This window comes from Amblyomma americanum, chromosome 8 (assembly GCF_052857255.1).
Source record: "Amblyomma americanum isolate KBUSLIRL-KWMA chromosome 8, ASM5285725v1, whole genome shotgun sequence".
Lineage (NCBI taxonomy): Eukaryota > Metazoa > Arthropoda > Arachnida > Ixodida > Ixodidae > Amblyomma > Amblyomma americanum.
The window spans coordinates 40794692-40814113 of NC_135504.1; the positions used below are offsets into that span (position 1 = coordinate 40794692).

Here is a 19422-nt window from a genome sequence, read left to right on the forward strand (position 1 = left end):
GCTAATGCTACCACCACTACACACTGCTTCAAGCACGCAGCATTTGCACCGACTGCAGACAAACCATGAACGCCTGACATAGTCCATGATGCCAGTATGGAAGAATGTTTGCTGCCAGGGAGTGTGCTGCGATTGGAACCCTATTTGATGTGCATGTACAGACGGACAGTGATGTGGGGCCATGCCGAGAACATTAAAATGGAAAGCATTGTGGCAGAGGTTTGCCAAGAGGAAAGCGAAGAGGTGGATGAGCCTGAAAATGAGACCCACTCTGACCCTGTAGTGACACCTAAGCAGGCAGAATCAGCAGTCCAAATGCCGAAGAACTTTTTCCACAGAGAAATAAGGTATGAACTGCTTCTGCGCAGCCTTTCAGATAGGGGTGATACCATTCGAAAAATAAAAAGAGATAGCTCTGAGAGCTGAAGCAAACAAATATAAAGCCGTTTTTCAGCGCTGAATAAGTCGCCATTTCCACTGAACGTAGCTGACTTGCAGGATATTTCGGACCTCGATGAGGCACCGTCAGTTACCCCATAGAAGCGCATACATATTTGCAACGGATATTTCGGACTTCAAAAGTCCGAAAGTTCGATTTTTCGGACTAATTTCAGTAACCTGTGGGCCAAAATCGGCCATTTTATCGGCTTTTCGCCGGCGCAAAAGGCACCATCTTGGATTGGGGTGGATTTACTAAGACCTGCTGAACTAGAGACCTGCACATATGGCGGGGTCCTAAGGAACTGCATGCGCCAACTTTCGTTAACTTTCTGGCTGCTGAAGGCGCTCGGTTGACCTGTTTGTCTGTCATGATCATCATTATCGTCTGCTTTCGACAAATGATTTCTCTCCTCTCACTGCCTCCCTGTGCATTTGTCCTGTCTTATTACTTTTAAGCCTAGTAACGAACAATGCAAATATGACATTTCTTTAAATCCTAGCGGTGAATATTGTTTGCACGCATGCATGAGTGAAACTTTCTGGCATCTTTGCTAGGCAATGGATGAATGATGAATAAAAAAAACGTAGACAAATGAGAAAACTGTTACATCCTTGAAGTAAGATAACTGACACCAGGTTAATTGTAGCACCACGCCGCCTGTAGCTGCCCTTCCCTAGAGGCAAAAGGCATGAACTAGAACATGCGTGCTGGAGCAAGGCCAAATGTGCAGGTCTCTAGTTATGTAGGTCTTGGGATTTACGCTGCAGTTGGATTGGCTTGGCATACTTTCGGTACCTCATTTTTGCCAGTAGAGGTTCCTGCGATCTCTGGCACTTTGAGGTGGAAGTTGGATTGTCATTGCCGTCAACTTGCTTTTGTCGCCGATGTTGTCGTGGGCAGTTATCGCTTGTCCCAAACGTTGAAAATTGGTTGTTGGGGGAAGGAAATTGCGCAGTAGCTATCTCACATCTCTGCAGACACCTGAATCGCGCATTAAAGGAAGGAGTAAAGGAGGGACTGAGAGAAGAAATGAAGAAAGAGGTGCCGTAATGGAGGGCTCCGGAATAATTTCGACCACCTGGGGATCTTTAACATGCATTTCCCCTCCATCGAAACGTGGCCACCGCGGTCGGGTTCGAACCCAGGTATTCCGGATCAGTAGCCGAGCGCCCTAACCACTCAGCCACCACGGCTGGTCTCATACGTTCGCCACTCGTCGTTTCGTCACTTGGGTTTCTCTGATAGCATCGACCGAGTGGAGCTCAGTCTTCACGAAGTTACATCCGTTCGCCGTTTTGTGATTGCGTCTGGCGGTTCCACCGCTTTGAATGAAAACTGCCTAGTCTTTGCGTGTTTTTTACGAGTGGCGTGTTGCACACTCAGGTTGTGAACAACATGGCCCCGCTGGTGCCGCCGGGTCCGTCAAAGAAGTGTAGGAAGTACTAAATTAAACGCCGTGACCTTGCTGTCCAGTGTGTAAAGTGAAAGCACAAGTTTGGTGCGAATACAGGTGCAATTCGTTGCAGCAAGAGAAATTTGCAGCAAGGTAAAATCAGTGACATTTTTAAGCCGATTTCATCTCAATCAAGTGATTTTTTTCTACTTCATGGATTTTTCCGACTGTGATTTTTTTGGACCATTTTTTGGGTCCCTTCGAGTCTTAAAAATCGGTTGGTGACTTATTTGCATTTTTAAAGAGTAATTGCGCTACTGACAATATTTCTCCTTCCTTACATTTGCATTACTTTACAGAAGATATTTATCCAGTCCCTGTTAAAACAGTGATCAAGGTAGTAAACAATAGCACAGGCAGCCATCTCAAATCATAAACACATAAAAATATTGCAACAAATGAAAAAAAAAAGTGAAACCGCGCATGTATAGCAAAGTACGCAAGTGGGCTTCTGGCTAGTAATAGCCAAGCTATGCTCCCCACTGTTTTTGTGCTAACAATGTCTGTTTGAAGAAGCTATCTCAAGACAGTGGGCCGTCATGCTTGCATGCACAAGTCAATCAGAAAGAGAAAATTATGCACAACCGAATGTGGCCGTAGACTGCCTAAATTGAAGAAAAAAAAAAGGCCGTTTGCAGAATAGCGCAATTACTCGTCCATCATGCAAGTAAGTAGGGCAGTCTCAAAAACTTGAAGGGTACTGGATTAACCACCATTCAAAAATGCTTGCAAGACATAATTGCTACCTCGCCTTATTGCACGCTTGCATCCAGCAAAGGCTGGAACTGCAAAACGTGAACAGCATCTCACCCAGTCATTCGGCCCAGAGATCACATGTGGGTACCTCAAACACAGTGCATCAATCGCTGTCCTGTAGAGCTGCCTGGTAGGATACCTGCACAAAGAATGCAAGAGTTGAAAAATATGGCTCACAAAAGTGACAGCTTCTCTGATCACAGTGATTTCAGAGTAATTCAGAGTAAATTACCTAAGTAATTCTGAAGCGAACTTCGAACGCCTCCAGTGCATGCAAAATGGGCAAACAGCACAATTGGGCATTATCATGGCCATTAATTTTTTTTAAAGACCAAAGCAATTACACGCAAAAAACAAGAGGGCTTTCTTTTTGCCTGTAATGGACTTGTACAAAAGAGCCTTTCTTCTAAACAACGTCACACAAAAAGACATGAAAACATCGCTCTTGTGCTGCAATTTTGCAGCGATAGATGTTAATGCCACGTTGCCAATTAATGCACGACCGTGCGTGACACACGGTCACACTTGTGGTGATTGCCTAGTGTCCCAACCCACATGCCGACTCCCTGCCGCCACCTACACACCCCCTGACTGGTTACAGCACCCGGCTACTCCAACACCCACAGCAAAAGGCACACCCTACCTAGAGTTCACACATTCTGATTGGCACTGGCATTTCCCCTCATCCCGGCTGTCACTAAAATCCTCATTACCACAATGCCAAATGCCCGGTCAATTTTTGTTCTTAATGAAAATCAATTATGCAGCCATTTCTGGCTCTGAAAACATTTCTTAGGCACCAAAACACATATTACTTCTGAAAAAATTAGTTAAAGATAAGAATTTCTATTTTCTACCACCCGATCAGGCTTGTGAGGATGGCGAGAAGGACTCCATGATTACCAAATGGAAGTCATCTAGACACTGAGTTTAAGTGTAGTTTAGTTTTAATTATATTCTCACCCACATCTTTTTGCCTCGAAAAACTATCAAAATTAAATTAGCCACATAACTAGCATTTTAAAGCACATCTCACATCAGTTTCCAATGCGTTGCTGCAGATAAAAAAAACTTCCACGTTTCTCTCTGTTTCTTTCAGCTCTGTTTCTGTTTGGCTCATTAGAAAAATTGGCGGTGGTTTAGCTGCGGTTAAACCTAGGGTGACGCAATAGCTACAGCTGGCCGAGTGGAACTTGGTCACGTGACCAACCACGTGACGAACAACCTGATCAGCCATGGCGCCGCGCCGCCGACAGCTGCTCCGCATCAGGTGACCAACCACGTGACAGCGTGGCGGCGCAGCCACAGGGTGGCGGTGCCTCCATTGCCACGGCGCCGCCATGGCAAAGGCTCGGAATGCTACCGTAATGTAGCTATTGCTACAAAAAAAAAATCTTTGCGAGAACTTGTTACTTTGATACTTGCATTTAACTTGTTTGGCACTCTCTGGCTTCAAAGCTGTTTTCAGTGAAAGGAGGTTATCTGCCATTAGATTACAGTCAGTCGTCGATCAAGTAGGCCAACTTTACTGTCTTCAGTGACCTTTTAACGATGCTTCAAACATTAAGGGTCAAAGTAAGCGCCACTTCTTATTTGGTAACCTTGAAGCCCACCTCATAATAATCGCGGTGGAAACATTTACGCCACTTACAGTGTAATCTTGAAGCAGGCATTGAAGATGGTGTTAATAATGTGCCTCCTGATGCTTGTAGTTAATGGGCTCTTTCTCATCAGTACAATATCACACCATGTACCAAACGAAGGCAGGGTGAACTTGAGATAGTCATTGCGGTCTTGCTCCTGAGCAGGCACGACGTCCACGTCACACAAATTTCCCACAACATCGGCGGCCGGGTAATTTGGCAGCATTGCACGCAGTGCATCGGGAACTTGCAACAACCTCCTGCAAAAAAAAAAAGGGGGTGAGGGGGACACTCACAGTCAATGTGTATTGTTTGGAAGCCAAGAAAAAAATTACTCGCTGCATAAATTGTGAAAGCCGCTGGCACACTATTCAAGATTCACGCATGCTAACCGTTCCTACTCTTGGACATGTCTGGGACAGGCGACCGACAACATGCGCAACACCATGCCATAGATAGCTTGCCCTGATGTCATTTCATGCAATGTGCAAGACTGCACGAAAGCAAATCAAATCAATCTGTGACTTTATTTACCATAGCTCTCAATGCTTGATAATTAGCTTTCAGATGTCTTATCTTGTTGATTTCAATCTTTTCTTGAACTTACTATTGCAGACTTGATGCCTTACATATTTTACTGAAATCTTTGTGTGTCCTTGCTTGTTTGCTGTACCGCCTTTGCTCAGTCCAGTCTCATTTTTAACTTTCGATAATTGTTGACTCGATGCCTTTTATTTATTAATCTTTTAGCCGTTCTGTGCAGTGAAGATACACATTCTTTTTTATTTTTCCCTATTCCCACCTTATGAAAATTATTTTCTGGAAGTGCACTGTCATTAAATAGACAATTGCATTTTAGTTTCTCTTTTGTTGTATCACAGTCATTGCATAATGTAAATAACCACATAACTGTAAACAACAAGGAGATATTATAAGGTCATCTAAATGAAAACAATGTCCTTTGCATGTTTTTTGAAGCAAAAAGCTTCACTATGCTAGGTAAAGCAGTCTTCAGGTAGGCAGCACGACGACCTTGAAAAGCCTTTAGCCCAACCAAGGACAGCCATGCATGACCATATGTTTATGGTGTCGAACCCTTGACCCATGACCTTTAGTTGACCTTTGACCTCTGACATTGAGTGATCTTTGACCTTAAGAACACCCAATGAGGTGATGTGAAGCCATGTGTGCAGAAGCTTTTCACTGAACTTCAGGGTTAGCCAAGTTAAGCCACTGCCAATTTCTTTTCATTTGAGGCCTTGAAAATATCCCTCTCATTAATACCCAGTTGTAGCGAGGGTAAGAAAGAAAAGAGTAAAATGTCTCCAACACACACACAGAGAAGGCACTACCTTGGCTCAAAACCACAACAAAAAAAAATAAATGTATAGCTGACCTGCACTTATGAATGTAAAACCAATGGACAAGGCAATGAAGAATGGCTGCCTAGTCCTTAAAGGGGCTCTGAAACGCCTTCCGAGGAGAGCACATTAACTCACTTAATCACTGCACTGTGTTGCCATGAAAACCAGAGCCAAATAATACTCTTCTACACGCAGCAGACGACCCACAATCACGCGTCAAAGTTGGCGAGCCCTTCCCGGCGACTTTTTGACGCTCGCACCCTCCTCCGTCCCCCGCATCTGCGTATACAAGGTGAAAGGTGGCCATCGGTTAGATTCTTTCAGACGTCAGGCAGCTACCGTGGCTGCAGCCAATAAGCCGCTAAGCTCCGCTCCCACAGGGGGGTCGGCAAAGGAGTGCCTACCTTCCAGCGTGAAAAAAGTGACGAGAGGAGAGGGAAAGGCGCGAAGACGCTGAAATTAAAATTCTGATTACAGATAACTCAGCTCCTACAAAGCGCATTTAAAAAATCCTAGCTGCACACTATTCGTGAAGCGGCGTGCTTCAATATCCCAGGCATGCCGCAACTTTATTAGAGCCCCCTTCACAGCCCCTTTAGTCTAACATCATGCAGCTGAACCAAGGCCACTATTATTGAAAGAGGAAAAAACAAAGGGAAAGCAAGCGAGCATGCATTGATGCATAACTGCTTCCAAGTGGCCGTTTCCGTCACGGTGGTGATGCTATGATACCAATAAGCCCTCAGTAGGCTATTGCATGCAATTAGATTTGAGCAGCCGCTTAAAGGGGCTCTGAAAAGGGCTCTCATCAAGAGCGTGGCATTCCTGGGATGACTTCGCTTTACGAATATCCTCTAGATAGAATTTTTTAAATGAGTTTTGTAGAGGTCGAGTTACCTGCAGTTAAAATTTTAATGAATTTATTTAACAAATACTGTAGGCCCTAAGTGGGCCCTAGCAGGAGCGGCAAAAAAAATACAGCATTGTGAATATTAATTCTTTGCGCGAGACATAAGTAAGCAAAATAGAATGAGACATGTTCAACTCTTACAAGAAAACATACATAAATACGAAACACGATTATGAGCTAGACGCCAACAATTTGTCAATGGAATAAATGGATATGATGACATCAGAAGGCAGCTTGTTCCATTCCTCAATAGTGCGTGGATAAAAAGAATATTTAAAGGCATTAATTTAAACTTGATATGGAGTTAAGGAATGTGCATAATGATGTCGTGTGGGAAGAGTTGTAAGGGGCGCAAGGTTAAGTTCGGAACTCATGGCGAGTTTGTTGTTTTCAGCAGAAATATAAATTTTAGTCTGTGAATTTTCCTACGTAATTGCAGCTGTGGGATGGTATTTTCTTCCATTAAAATGAAAGGAGAGTCAGATGTGAGATATTTAGAAAAGATGAAGCGCACGGCTTTCCACTGTACAGCCCCCCATGCCTCAATATCCTTCCTGGTATATATGGTCCCAGACTGTGCAAGCCTACTCTAGTTTGGGTCTTATGAGGCTGTAGTATGCTAACTGCTTTATCCGGGAAGGAACGTTTTTAAGTTTAATTTCAACGCTTTTACATCTTTTCCTTTCCTCTCATGACTTAGCATGCTCAAAGGTCAGTGCTCTTCCGCCGACCCCACCACAAACTCCTTAGGCGGGGGGCAGAGCTTCATGACCCGCCGAAGCTACCCTGCTGCCTGGCCGTAGCCATGGTACCTGTGTGACGCCAGAAAGAATCTAACCAATAGCCATCTCTGAACAGAATTACACAGAAGCAGCCGTGAGAGGATTGCACGAGCATGAAAAAGTCGCCGAAAAAAAGTCGCCAACTTTTGAGCACGACTGTGGGTCCTCTGCTGCGTATAGAAGCTCCTGCTCTGTGCTCAGCTGTATTCACACAAGACAGAATGCCATGCAGAGCGGCTTTCGCCTAAGCAGCTTAGCGAGCGTGGCACATGGTTAAGGCTCCCCTGGAAGTGACCTCTTACCCAAAATGCTGGCCAAGTGTTCATGGCCACTTCCAATCGGTTCGGCCTAATGCGACACATTAATTTTAAATGGTGGCAGTACAAGTACTAAAGAATACCAGCCTGTACACCCATTATTAATGATCAGACGGTGGTCAATATTTTCCATTTTTATTCAGCACTTCTGTACTTGCTTTCAAGCAATGCACAGTGACATTTTTTCATCAGCATGTCTTGTTGATGGGTAGTCAGGATTTTCGCACTCTCTGACATGAAATTTTTTAAAAAAAAGGTCACAGCGGTGTGGCCTTTCTCTCTGGGACATTGCGTTCATTGCATTAACAAACGCTCACGTTATCCGGGTCACATAGTCGTCAGTAGACGAGTCGGGAACTTTCCGTCTGAAAAAAAAAAAAATTGTTTGCTGTTTAAATGTGTCATGATCACATCTTTTTTGGGTAATGCAGCTGCTTGTGGTGCTTTCTAATGGAGCCCTTCTAACAAAGTCCTTCTATCAGAGCCTTTGAAGGCTGACTTGCTGCCAAGAATGAAATGTTAGAACATTGCAACAGGAAGCTGTCAATAAGGGCCAGTAAGACAGCTTTAGATCCCCTTAAAAAACGGCCGGTTGAAATGAACAAGGCACCATTTACGTAGCATTTTTTTTACCATCCATAAAAGAAAGCACGCAAAAATCTAAACCTCTTACTTTACAGTGGTTCTACTTGAGCGCCCCAAGATGCATTGTCAGGGAAAAAAATCTGGCAATCTCCGGAATGCTGCGTCCGATAGGGCATCGAGCTTACACTGGGAGTGGATTGGGAGATAAGCGGATTTTCCTCTATTGAGTTAATGTCTGGGCACTCAAGTAGCATCACTGTCCAGCGATACATTTTGAATTTGGGGCGCTTTCTTTCAAGGAAGATAAATAAAGATGCATGAATGGTACCTTGTTACAAACATTTCAGCTGGCTGTATTTCAAGGTGACCTACAACTTTTGTATAGACACTTTTTTTTCTAAAGCTCAAGTAACTCTTCAGAATGAAAAAAAAAAAAATACACCAGACTAGATCACATGGCTCAACAGCACTGAGTTGGTTTCACTTGCCTAGGGTCATTCCATGCCAAATGACCCAGATGATGCATTCAACCATCTCCAATTTGTTCAAAAACATTTGAGGAAACTTACTAAACGTGCACAATCTAAGCCTAAAATATTTTTGCCCCCCCAAAAAAACTATTCGTGAGGCAAGCTCAGTTTGAACATTTCGAAAAGGAGTGAAACCAGGCACTGCTCAATAATCGAAAAAAAAACAAACTAATTTTTAGGAAGAATTCCACAACATTTTTAATGACATTTGCGCCAATCGTGGCTTTCGATATGACAGAGGTCATGTATTCTTGGATGGTATATAAATTTTTTAATATTTAACATGTAAAAATTACACTATTTTGACATTTAAAAAATATCAATCTTCGTCTTGGAAATTAGAGAAATAGCCATTTTTCTTCCCTATATGTTTATTACCTATAAGATATGTTACAACTGATGAGAAAACGCCAAAATGAAATAAAATACAGACATTACAGAAAAGTGCATTTTGAAACATGAACACCCCTTTACTTTACCCTGAGATTATCTAAGTAAAAATACAAACAATGGCGGGTTTCGTAGAACAGTTTATTGGCTTTCATTTCTAAGTTCTAATCAAGGCGATTTTTGTTTAAAGTGAGAAAAAAAAAAATCTTCAAGTTGAGCTCTATAGTGAAGTCGAACAGACATTCGTTCCTTCCTCGCGGTCCACACGAGACAGCACTTTGAATATCCTAGTTTTTCTACTCTTGGCTGCCGGGCGGCATAGCAGGTCTATTAGAACTTCAAAAGCGAAAATGATCTTACGTATCACATACTGCCCACGAAATGTCATGCAATATCTGCCTTAGCTCCAGCAATAAAAATGCACGACTGCGAGTGAGGGCAAACTGTAGTGGTTATCTGGCCATATGTGTCACGCCACGTACTGTGCTACATGGAGAAGAAGTGTTAAGAGACGGCGCAACCTGTGGCGCGAGAGCTCAACTTCAATTTTTTTTTCACTTTAAACAAAAATAGCCTCGATTAAAACTTCAGAAATTAAAGGCCATAAACTGTTGTAATACGCCCACCACTGTTGGCATTTCTGCTTGAACCACTTCAGGGTGAAATAAACGGGTGTTAATTGTTCAAAGCGCATTTTCGTGCAGTTTTAGTATTTTATTTCAGTTTGACATTTTTACTTTCATCAGCTGTAACATTTTTTAGTAATGTTCTTTGGGCGGAGTTTGAGAAATTTTATAGAAACTTCGATAGCTTGAGACAGAAAAATAGCGCAGCACAAGTAAAAACATCAGTATATTTACTGACTTTTTTCAGGCACCTAGCAATATTTTCTGTAATTCATAAACAATGTTAGTCGGTAATAGAAATATAAGGAAGCAAATGGCTATATCTTAATTTCTGAGTGGAAGTTGATATCTTTTTAATGCAAAATTTTTACATTTTATTTAAATTTCAAGAAAAATATTTATATTGTCCAAAAATGCATGATCACCATATTGAAAGCCAAGATCTCTGCAAATGTCATTAAAATGTGTGGAGTGTTTTCTAAAAATTTGACTTTTTATCGATTATTGAGTGGTGCCTGGTTTCACGTCTTTTCGAAACAGTCAAAATGAGCTCACCTCATGAGTAAATTTGTTTCGGCAAAAATATTTTAGGCTTAGATTACACACGTTGCGGCAAGTTTCATGAATATTTTTCAACAAATCGGAGGTGGTTGAGCGCAGCGCCTGGGACGCTTGATGCGCAATGATCCCTAGGGCACTTCCATTTCTTAAACATTTAGCTGGAGCTCCTGTATATAGCTATTCTGGAGGCCATTGTTATTTCATAACATTTAGCAAATGCATATTAGTCAATTTTGACCTACTTGTTCAGTTTAGAAGGGCACCCTGAAGCTTTGTTTTGAGCCCGTAGTGTCTGGGGCGCAACTTCCTCGGAGCCTACATTCTGGTCACCATTAGCATCCACAGGGTTGCAGCTAAAAATCAAACATCGAATCCATTGAGTGCACAGAAGTGCCAAGTGAGACTATTTGCCCATACCTTTCGCGACCTTCCTCTTGATCGGAAGCCCTTAAAAAATAAGTTGGAAACAGTTATTAAAATTTCAGATGCAGTCACACTTTTTAAAGCACATGCAGAGGGTAAGGAGGCAGAGTTCGTTCGGGATTACAGCTACTCATCCATGATGAACATGCACAGGGATATCGCTAAACCAGATGTATCAAGAGGAGTCCGCAGGCATCGCACAGCTGCCAGAGGCCGAAGCATACCGCCAGTAAATTAATTTCATTTGTTGTTGCATACATTATGTTATTTGTACTAATTACTTGAAATGTACTGCCAGTGTAATGGGGTCTAGGAGCTTTTATGTGGATAATTACATTTCCGTGTTATCGTAGCACATTTCCGGCAACACCAAATTCAATTCAACAATGAAAAAAAAAAAAAAAGTGGCAGTTATGTGTGTTAAAGTTACGCATAATGTACGTGCAGTCCAACCTCCCCCTTTTACTTACGTTCCAAGGCACTCCTTCACCATCAGGCTCTCCATGATGTCGAAATACCGCCATGTAATATTGGGAACAACGGACGCCTCAGCGCCTCACTTCTTTGCAGCATCTTTTAGGTTCTTCAACCACCGCCAGCGGTCCCCAATAATCATGAACCTCTTTGCCGCAGCTTTGCCTGAAATGATTTCATGATCATTTCATGTATCCAGGAAAAATGCGCCACAGGGAAACGGACTCACCTGTTATGCCCAATTCTTTCCCATCTGTCCTTCTTCATTTGCATGTCTTCAAAATGAAGTTGCCTGTTGTCGCAGAGGGATCGATGCAGCCTTACAAGCTCAATCAAAAGCTCGGGGTAGAAGCGCAGTTCCGCCACTGATGCTGTAGCCGTGCTGTCAGAGGGTAATAGCTGCCTGAAAACACCGCACAAACTGTGTCGGGACCCGGTATTCGGATGTGGCTTTGTTACGGTCACATGACTGCAGCAGCGACATTTTGTCACGTGGCACATGACATGTCTTGCTTTTGCTTTTACTCGGTGGTGCGCTTCTTCACACTCTTCTCAGCATGTGTGGCGGCGACTTAGGCAGAGTGTTCCTTCCGTGTTGCAATGGGTTTTTTAATCACTGTGCTTAAACAGCTCTTCTTTCCCTCGTTTTTTTCGCCCCCCATTCTTTCTGTGGCTTTCCTGTTTCTCATCCTTTTCAGCCGTGTCGTGCACCTTTTTGCTCAGGCTCCTTCCGGTCACTTCTCTTCAGGTTTTGTTTGCCTTTTCTTCTCCTAACTTGTTGCCGTCTCCCTTCCATTCTGCAAATACACTTCCCCTTAAGAGCTCCCGTCTCGGGTTTTCTGACTCTCACCCCCTCCTCGCTTCTTCCAGCGGGATCTCTCCCTTAGTCTTTGCGACTGTCGTTGCCCCTGGAAGTGCACTTTCCCCGCTTTCTGTGCTGCGTGGTGCGTTCACGGAACGATTCACGGCCATGTCGCAGAGATGGGGCGGACATGCTGAAAGCGTGACTCTGTCTTGAATACTATCTAATATGATCACTTTCAAACTGAAGGTGGGAAATGGTGAAGTAAGCGATTTTTAACACTGGTTTTTTGCAGCAAAGAAATTTTTTTAAGCTCGCAGTTATTCGATTATTCGGACCATTTTTCACATCCCGCGGAGTCCGAAAGATATCTGATTCGGTAACCAGTTTCTTAGGTGCAACCTGCAATTTCTGTATTGTGAACAAAAATATTGAGCAAGTTCATATTGACCATGATCTGAAAAAGACTGATCATTAAGAGTAAATTATTTTTGCACTGAAGAGTAAACACGGTTGCAAAAACCTCGCAATGTAGAACTTTTTTCTTAATGACCTCGTTTTTACTCAGAACTATATATATATATATATATATATATATATATATATATATATATATATATATATATATATATATATATATATATATATATATATAAAACCTGACTTCTCCTCGCCAATTTTAAAAGCAGATAAATAAAAACTGGCTGTGAATGACACTAATTATACACCAGCTGAAAACTTCATATCTAATGGCCACAGTGCACTTACATGAACGCATCTTCGCTGCCTCCAGGTTCACTTGCAACCATCGCGCCAGTACTGTAATCCTCTCGCAGTTCATCTCCGCTGAAAAAAAAAACTGTAGTCAGGCATACAGCAACAACTCTGCTATGTTTATTTCTTCAAGCGTGCTACATATGTGTAAATACACATTTGGGCGAGGGTTGCTGCTGATTGCCGAATATCAGTGACCAACTGCTACAAAAATGGAATAAAAGATTTCAATAACAAGAATCCTGGGCCTGCCTACGCGTATGCGTGGTTCTAAGTACATAATTTAATCCAAATCTGGTCTAATTCACATCTAAAACGAGTGGACTTCTCTGCAGATACATTGCACTTGCAAAGCAACAAGACTGAACTGTGGTCCAGATTACAGGCATTTTTAGTACTTAGGCTGCCACCTTGCCACCAGCGGGGATGAAACAACAGATGCGCTACAAGTTGGCCGCCGTGGCAATTGGCATTCGCGCTGCTCAACAGCTGCCCACTGCTCATGCTAACGATCGGCCAGACACCCGAGTCCATGCTTTTTAAACAGCAGTCTGCATGCTATTTCAAGCTCTCAAGCATGGCCTTGCAACTGCTTGCCAAGACTACCAAGAGGCAGCAGTTAAGATGAAAAAACTCGATTCGGTTCGTATAATTAGTGAAAAGGCCAAATCCTCATTTACTTAGCAGATTAAATAAGGCTGGCACAGAAAATAATGCCGGCAAGCCTGGGCGGACATTTCCAGAAAACTCAGTTCGCACCACACAACGAAAAGGGAAGAAAAAGAACTGAATCAGCAGCTGAAGGCAGCTGTTCAGTGCATATGCCGGTAAGAGAGGCAAACCGGTAAGGGATAGTATTACGTTCCTTTATTTATTACTGAAACCTATGCTGGACTAGAGTCACTAAATAAAGACTTAGAGTACCGTCACTGCAGCACGGCGGTAAGCAGGGGCGGCCATTTTGTTGTTTATCATGGTTGCCAGATTTCCGCTTCGGCGACCTCGCCGCTAACTTTGGCCCGGCCATTTTGTAAACAATGCTGTTAGCCACCCTGCGCTGCGGCGGGGATCGTAGCCGCACGGCGTGGAGCCGCTCAGATGCAAACGGTATAGCTGTTGCCTTCAGTTTATGCTTTCGTCGTGCGGAGCTGAAATGCTGCGAGGCGCGGAATCCCTGGTCACTGAGTCGGTCACCGGCAGCACTCGCAGCGTCGCAGCACTAGGACTACCACAGTTGCCCGACTGAAAACGCATAAGCCACAAAATGGCAGCCCCCATGAACCGTCGCAGTGTAAACAAATATCACGTGATGCAAACTGACCAATGATCGTGGCGGCGGCACAGAACAATAGGAGAAAAGAGTGCCGGTACTCTAAGTCTTTATTTAGTGACTCTATGGTGGACTAATGATCACTACAGCCCATTGTAGAAAACACAAGCGCCTCAAGTCTGTGATGGATGCCATGAGTGATTTGGCACAAGAACCATCGCTTGCTGCACCAGCATTCAGAACAAAAAGCTAGTGCTTGGCTATGCGGCTTTCAAGCGGTCCATTCAGCATTTTCAGTTACACTCGGTGCAGTAGTCACTGCACTGCTTTGGTGTCGCTCGCAGAGAGAAGTTGCACAGCTGTGCACTGGGCAACTGCACCTGACATCACTTTTAAGGCACTTAGCACAACCCACGTGGAGGAGGTAGCAATCGCCCTAGTTGCCTCCCACGCTCAATCTAAATTCATCATATCCGACTCGCGAGGGGCTTGCCAGAATTATGAACTGGGCTAGATAACGCCAACAGCGCAACGAATACTTCGGAGAGCAGCTTGGGATCAGGACCACATGACCCGATTTCTCATTTGGACTCCAGGCCACCAGGGCCTACCAGGGAATGAGGCTGCCAACTCGGTCACCCGCGCACTCACTAACCGGGCCCCCGACGTAGACCCTACCGATCTGGACCAGGACACCTATCCTCTGTTAACTTTCAAAGATATCTCCGCTTATTACCAGGACTCGCACCGTCAGTACCCGGCTCCTCTCAAGGGGCTAGGGAAAGCGGACGAGAGAATGCTGCTTAGACTTTTTACTGACACTCTACTGTGCCCGGTAGTGCTCAAACATTTTGACAGTTCTTTCTCTGGCCTCTGCTCTTTCTGTGGGGAGGTGGCTGACACGTTCCACATGGTCTGGGCACACCAACACAATCCTTCTCTTCTGCCCCTAACCCCTTCCCCTACCCGAGAGGACTGGGAGGCGGCTCTGCTCAGCTGCCTGGACCTACCGGCCCAACAAGCCCTGGTTCAGCGAGCTCGAGTGGCGGCCCAGACCAATGGGGTCCCTGAATAAGGGACTCCACCTAGTACTCTAAGGGGAGCAGCCCACTAGGGATTGCTCCCCACGCAACCTCTCTGCAATTTTCAAATAAATGCTTGCACCACCACCACCTGACTGATATGTGGCCCGCTTGCATCAGTTGAGCGTAATGCATGTGAACACAGCACATTCATGATGGTGCAAAAAACAAGACCAGGTGCTACAAGCATGTATGATGGTTTCATGGACAGCAGCTCAACAAAGGTAGTGTGTGAGAAGAGCCAATTCTGGGTTGCAAATTTCAAGAAATGCTAAATATCTGTGGTAATGTGATGCCTTGTATGACATCGTCCTTGTTTATTTGCCCTAAGACAATGATGTTGAGGTTTACGATCAAAACCATCTAATGCGACAGCCAGTAAGTATTAATTTTAGCATAAAATTAATTAAATTCTCTTTTCCATCGATTTTCAGAAAACAACAAAAGGCAGCTAAAGGTACCCTGTTACAAAATTTTTACAACAGCAAGGGCTGCCATTAGAGCTAGAAGTGCAACTAAAACCCACAGTGAAGCCGTCGCGATGGCTCAATGGTGATGGCGCTCTGCTGCTGACCCAAAAGACGCGGGTTCAATCCTGGCCGCAGAGGTTGAATTTTGATGGAAGCGAAATGCTAGAGGCCCGTGTACTGTGCGATGTCAGTACACGTTAAAGAACCCCAGGCGGTAGAAATTTCCAGAGCCCTTCACTACGGCGTCCCTCATAGCCTAAGTTGCTTTGGTATGTTAAACCCCCATGAACCATAAAACCCACAGTGACAAGAATCACTTCACAATAGCCTTTTGTCACAAAGAAAGCTATTTTTTAAATCTTGTTCCAATTCTCCTTCCCTGTCTTGTTCCAGTCAAGTTATTTTCCCGTGCAAGCTGACTTGACGCCTAGACCCCATTAAGGTTTAATTGAGCCAGAAGATTTGAATCAGACTGGAATAACAGGATTTGTGCAAGTGAGCCTTGGATTTTACATCAGCCAACTTTTCCTTTCATTCATATATGACATGCCAATGAAATCCTCGCTGCTGAAAAAAAATGTTCACCTCACGAGAAAAGCGTAACTTTCATGCTAACTATAGGATGCTTCTGTTAACTGCACATGTACAAAAGTCTGCAATCTGACAGAAACAAGTATCAGTTTACAAAACGTTGGCATGTGATATGAGAGCCATATGGCCAGCAGAATGCACTGAAGACATGTGAATTCACTGCACGCACCATCTTCTAAATCATACTGAGGCTGAGGACTTGACAACCTTCAACTAGTTCCAGTAACAGTCGAAGCTGAAAGCTATGGCCTGCTTTCTTATTGAAAAAAAGAAAAAACACCAAATGAAATCAATTACAACTGATGACACTAATGAAGACATGAACACTACAGTGGAATCTCAATGATACGAATTAGCATAATTCTGTGGCCAAAGTGCTTTGTGTACAAAGGGCAGGATTTCCGATGTTCTGAATGCTTTCGCGCGCCGGTATGAACGATAAGAAACCAGGAGCCGCGACAGCACCCTAGAGAACTAAGTGCTGCCTTTGCATCGCAAATGCCACGATCATTAGTCGCGCAGTATGCAACGCGAGCGCTGAGGAGCGGCGCGTGGCCCGTACATCGCCAACGCGGCAATCACCAGTTGCACGGTAGGCACCCTGCACAGCTGTAAATATAAATCTTGTCAGCCGAAAACTTATCACCGAAAATGTATTTCCTGCGTTATTGCATATGGATGTTCCTTTTTGGACTGAAAGGACCATTTTTCGTGACCCCATGAAATTTGTTTTATCAAGATTACTGTATATGGACTCCATGATCAACAGCTGCAAGTGAATGGTGTTGCATCCAAACCCCTAAGAGATCCATCTGAAGAAACTGTATTGACGTGATCACGGCATGCTAAAGAAAACAGCTGCTGGTTGCAATACCAGCATTTAATCCCTTTGGCCTTTTCTAGCTAATAAAATCTCTGTCATCAGTGACAATATCCTTTTTGTCATCTGAAATTGGTAACTGATACATTCCTACTGAAATTTATCCTCAGTGCAGCTTTAAACACCCACAAAAGCAAAATCCTAACATAAGATATCACTACCAAGGTTATGAAAACCAAATCACTGAAGACAACATGCCAAAGCAATGGCTCACGTTGTCTGTTCTGAAGCGCCCGTGACAAAGTAGACGCACGTATCATCTCCCGCATCAGGTGCGCCCAGCAAAGCTTTGCGACCCGACATACCTGTCTGTGGTTAATCTGGAGCAGCTTTTCTTGCACTGTGGCAGAAAATGACTGTCTTACAAGTAAATCTGAATCGGGCTAGAGTGTTTCGATGTTCACCTGGGGGAAATTCGCTCTGCAGCACTCCTCCATGGTCAACTAAACAGAGTCGGATTTCACTAGAAGCACAATGGCGCTACTGGAATGGCCAAGCCAAGTCAGCCCACTTTCAGTGTGGTTTAAGAACTGTTGAATAAATCTGTGTGTTTACATTGCCGACATGGCACCGTCAGAATAAACAGCTATGCTGGCCCTCATCAATTTAGATATATCTGAGGCAGCTGAGAGAGAAGCAACAGCGTTAATGTTGAGACACAAGTCCGATACAAGATGTCTTTTGAAAGAATGCTTTTTAACCTGCCTTATGAATGGTTGACGGTTGCCAGCTAGGCTGATGCTGCAGCTGACAGGTATTTCACTTGTTTTTGGTTTTTCTTAGGGTTTAACGTCCCAAAGCAACTCTGGCTATAAAGAACGCCGCAGTGGAAGGTTGTAAATAATTTCGACTTTCTATGGTTTTTGAAGCGAAAGCTTCGCTACGGGACCTCATGCTTCGATTGCCGTGTGCCTAGTTTTCACCTTCAGCTGAGTTAGAGGTCAAACCATGAAAAAGAGAAAAAGAAATCGAATCAATATCCATGACTGGGAGTCGAACCCGCGGCTGCGCGAACAGATCTCCTTTAGCCCCTTCAGACGCCAATTAAATCTGCTGAAACTCTTCTTTTGAATAAATGACGAACAGCAGACTAAGTAGAAGTGATGTGCAAAAAGCTACGCAAAAATATTCATATTTAAGCATATTTTATTTGCGTCCACATTTGTGGACATAGTGCCTTAAACCTGATACATGAATATAAACACTGCTACATTTGCTTGTCTTTTCTAACTGACCGTTACACATGAATAAATGTTTAGCTCTGGAAATACACACTTCAGGGAATTATTCTGCAGTTCATGACTTATAAAACAGATAAAAGCAGTCATTCTGTGACGACAGGCAGAGGAATATTTGGTATTTGAAGCCCCGGACGTGGCTTTTAGATGTGCAGCCTTCACGTCGGCACCGCTGGGTAATTAGCGTGTTTGGAAGCTGGGGCCAATGGTTGCTTCCATCATAAGTAATACTTAAGTCCGGCTACATCGAAGGGGTGAGTGATCTGAGCACAGGTGGAGAGGGAGAGAGAGATAGCATCTTGTGGCCTGCTTTTACACATGGTTTTTGCAAAAATGAGAAATCATTTTTAAAGGTCGTTGTTTGATCAGTTAATGTCACAGACCTGAAACGGACTGTCCCCTCGCTCTACGAATATGCTGATTATTCTTTTGTAGCCTTGTAGCTTAGCGGCCAGCTCTGAACTGACCATGGTGTGAGGGCACGGGTTCCCCTTTTTCATCCTCCCTTCTGTAGCGCTGCCACTTTGTATTTTTTTCAGTCTTGGGTTTCATACATATTGTAATGATTCTTGCTAAAAAATGCGGCGAAATTTTCAAAACGATAGAGAAAAAATGTTCTGACCGTCACCGAAAGTGGTTCCTTCCTTCGGATTCATACGTTCTACAATCTAGCACAAATGGTCTCAGATCCCTTTTTGAATATTGGTAGGAGCCTAAGACCCTCCCAGAACTCCCCGACTTTAAGCACTGGTCATAGCGCGCTGTGTTTGCCGGCAGCGGCTCAGCTAAGTGGCGGTTCTCTGCGACCATCTACGGGTCTTCATTGCTCGATCGGCCACACTTCTGTGGAAGTGCTTCTCCATTGGCTATTTTCATGAAAAATGTTTCAGCGCTTCCGTTGTCCAACGTTCTCTTTGTACAAGCATAGTTTTCAACGCCCGTTTGGAGTAAGCCCATTTCCTACCATATGTGCACAAAAAAACGGCGCATTCTGGGGAGAAAACACCACTTAGATATTTTCGGCATTCAGGTGCAATGTCCACATTTGTGGACGCGCAA

General features: G+C 43.9%; 1 protein-coding gene across 3 annotated transcripts in view; it reads right to left on the reverse strand.

The window, feature by feature from the left end:
* LOC144101449 (uncharacterized) overlaps positions 1-19422 on the reverse strand; it is a 54063-nt gene that overhangs the window by 22983 nt on the left and 11658 nt on the right. For all 3 annotated transcript variants that reach the window (XM_077634629.1, XM_077634628.1, XM_077634627.1), the window contains exons 4-6: positions 12827-12904; positions 4303-4554; positions 2706-2790 (exon numbers count right to left, since the gene is read on the reverse strand). In XM_077634629.1, coding sequence (XP_077490755.1) covers positions 2706-2790; positions 4303-4554; positions 12827-12867 — 378 coding nt within the window. In that variant the 5' untranslated portion in view covers positions 12868-12904. The remainder of the gene's footprint in view (positions 1-2705; positions 2791-4302; positions 4555-12826; positions 12905-19422) is intronic.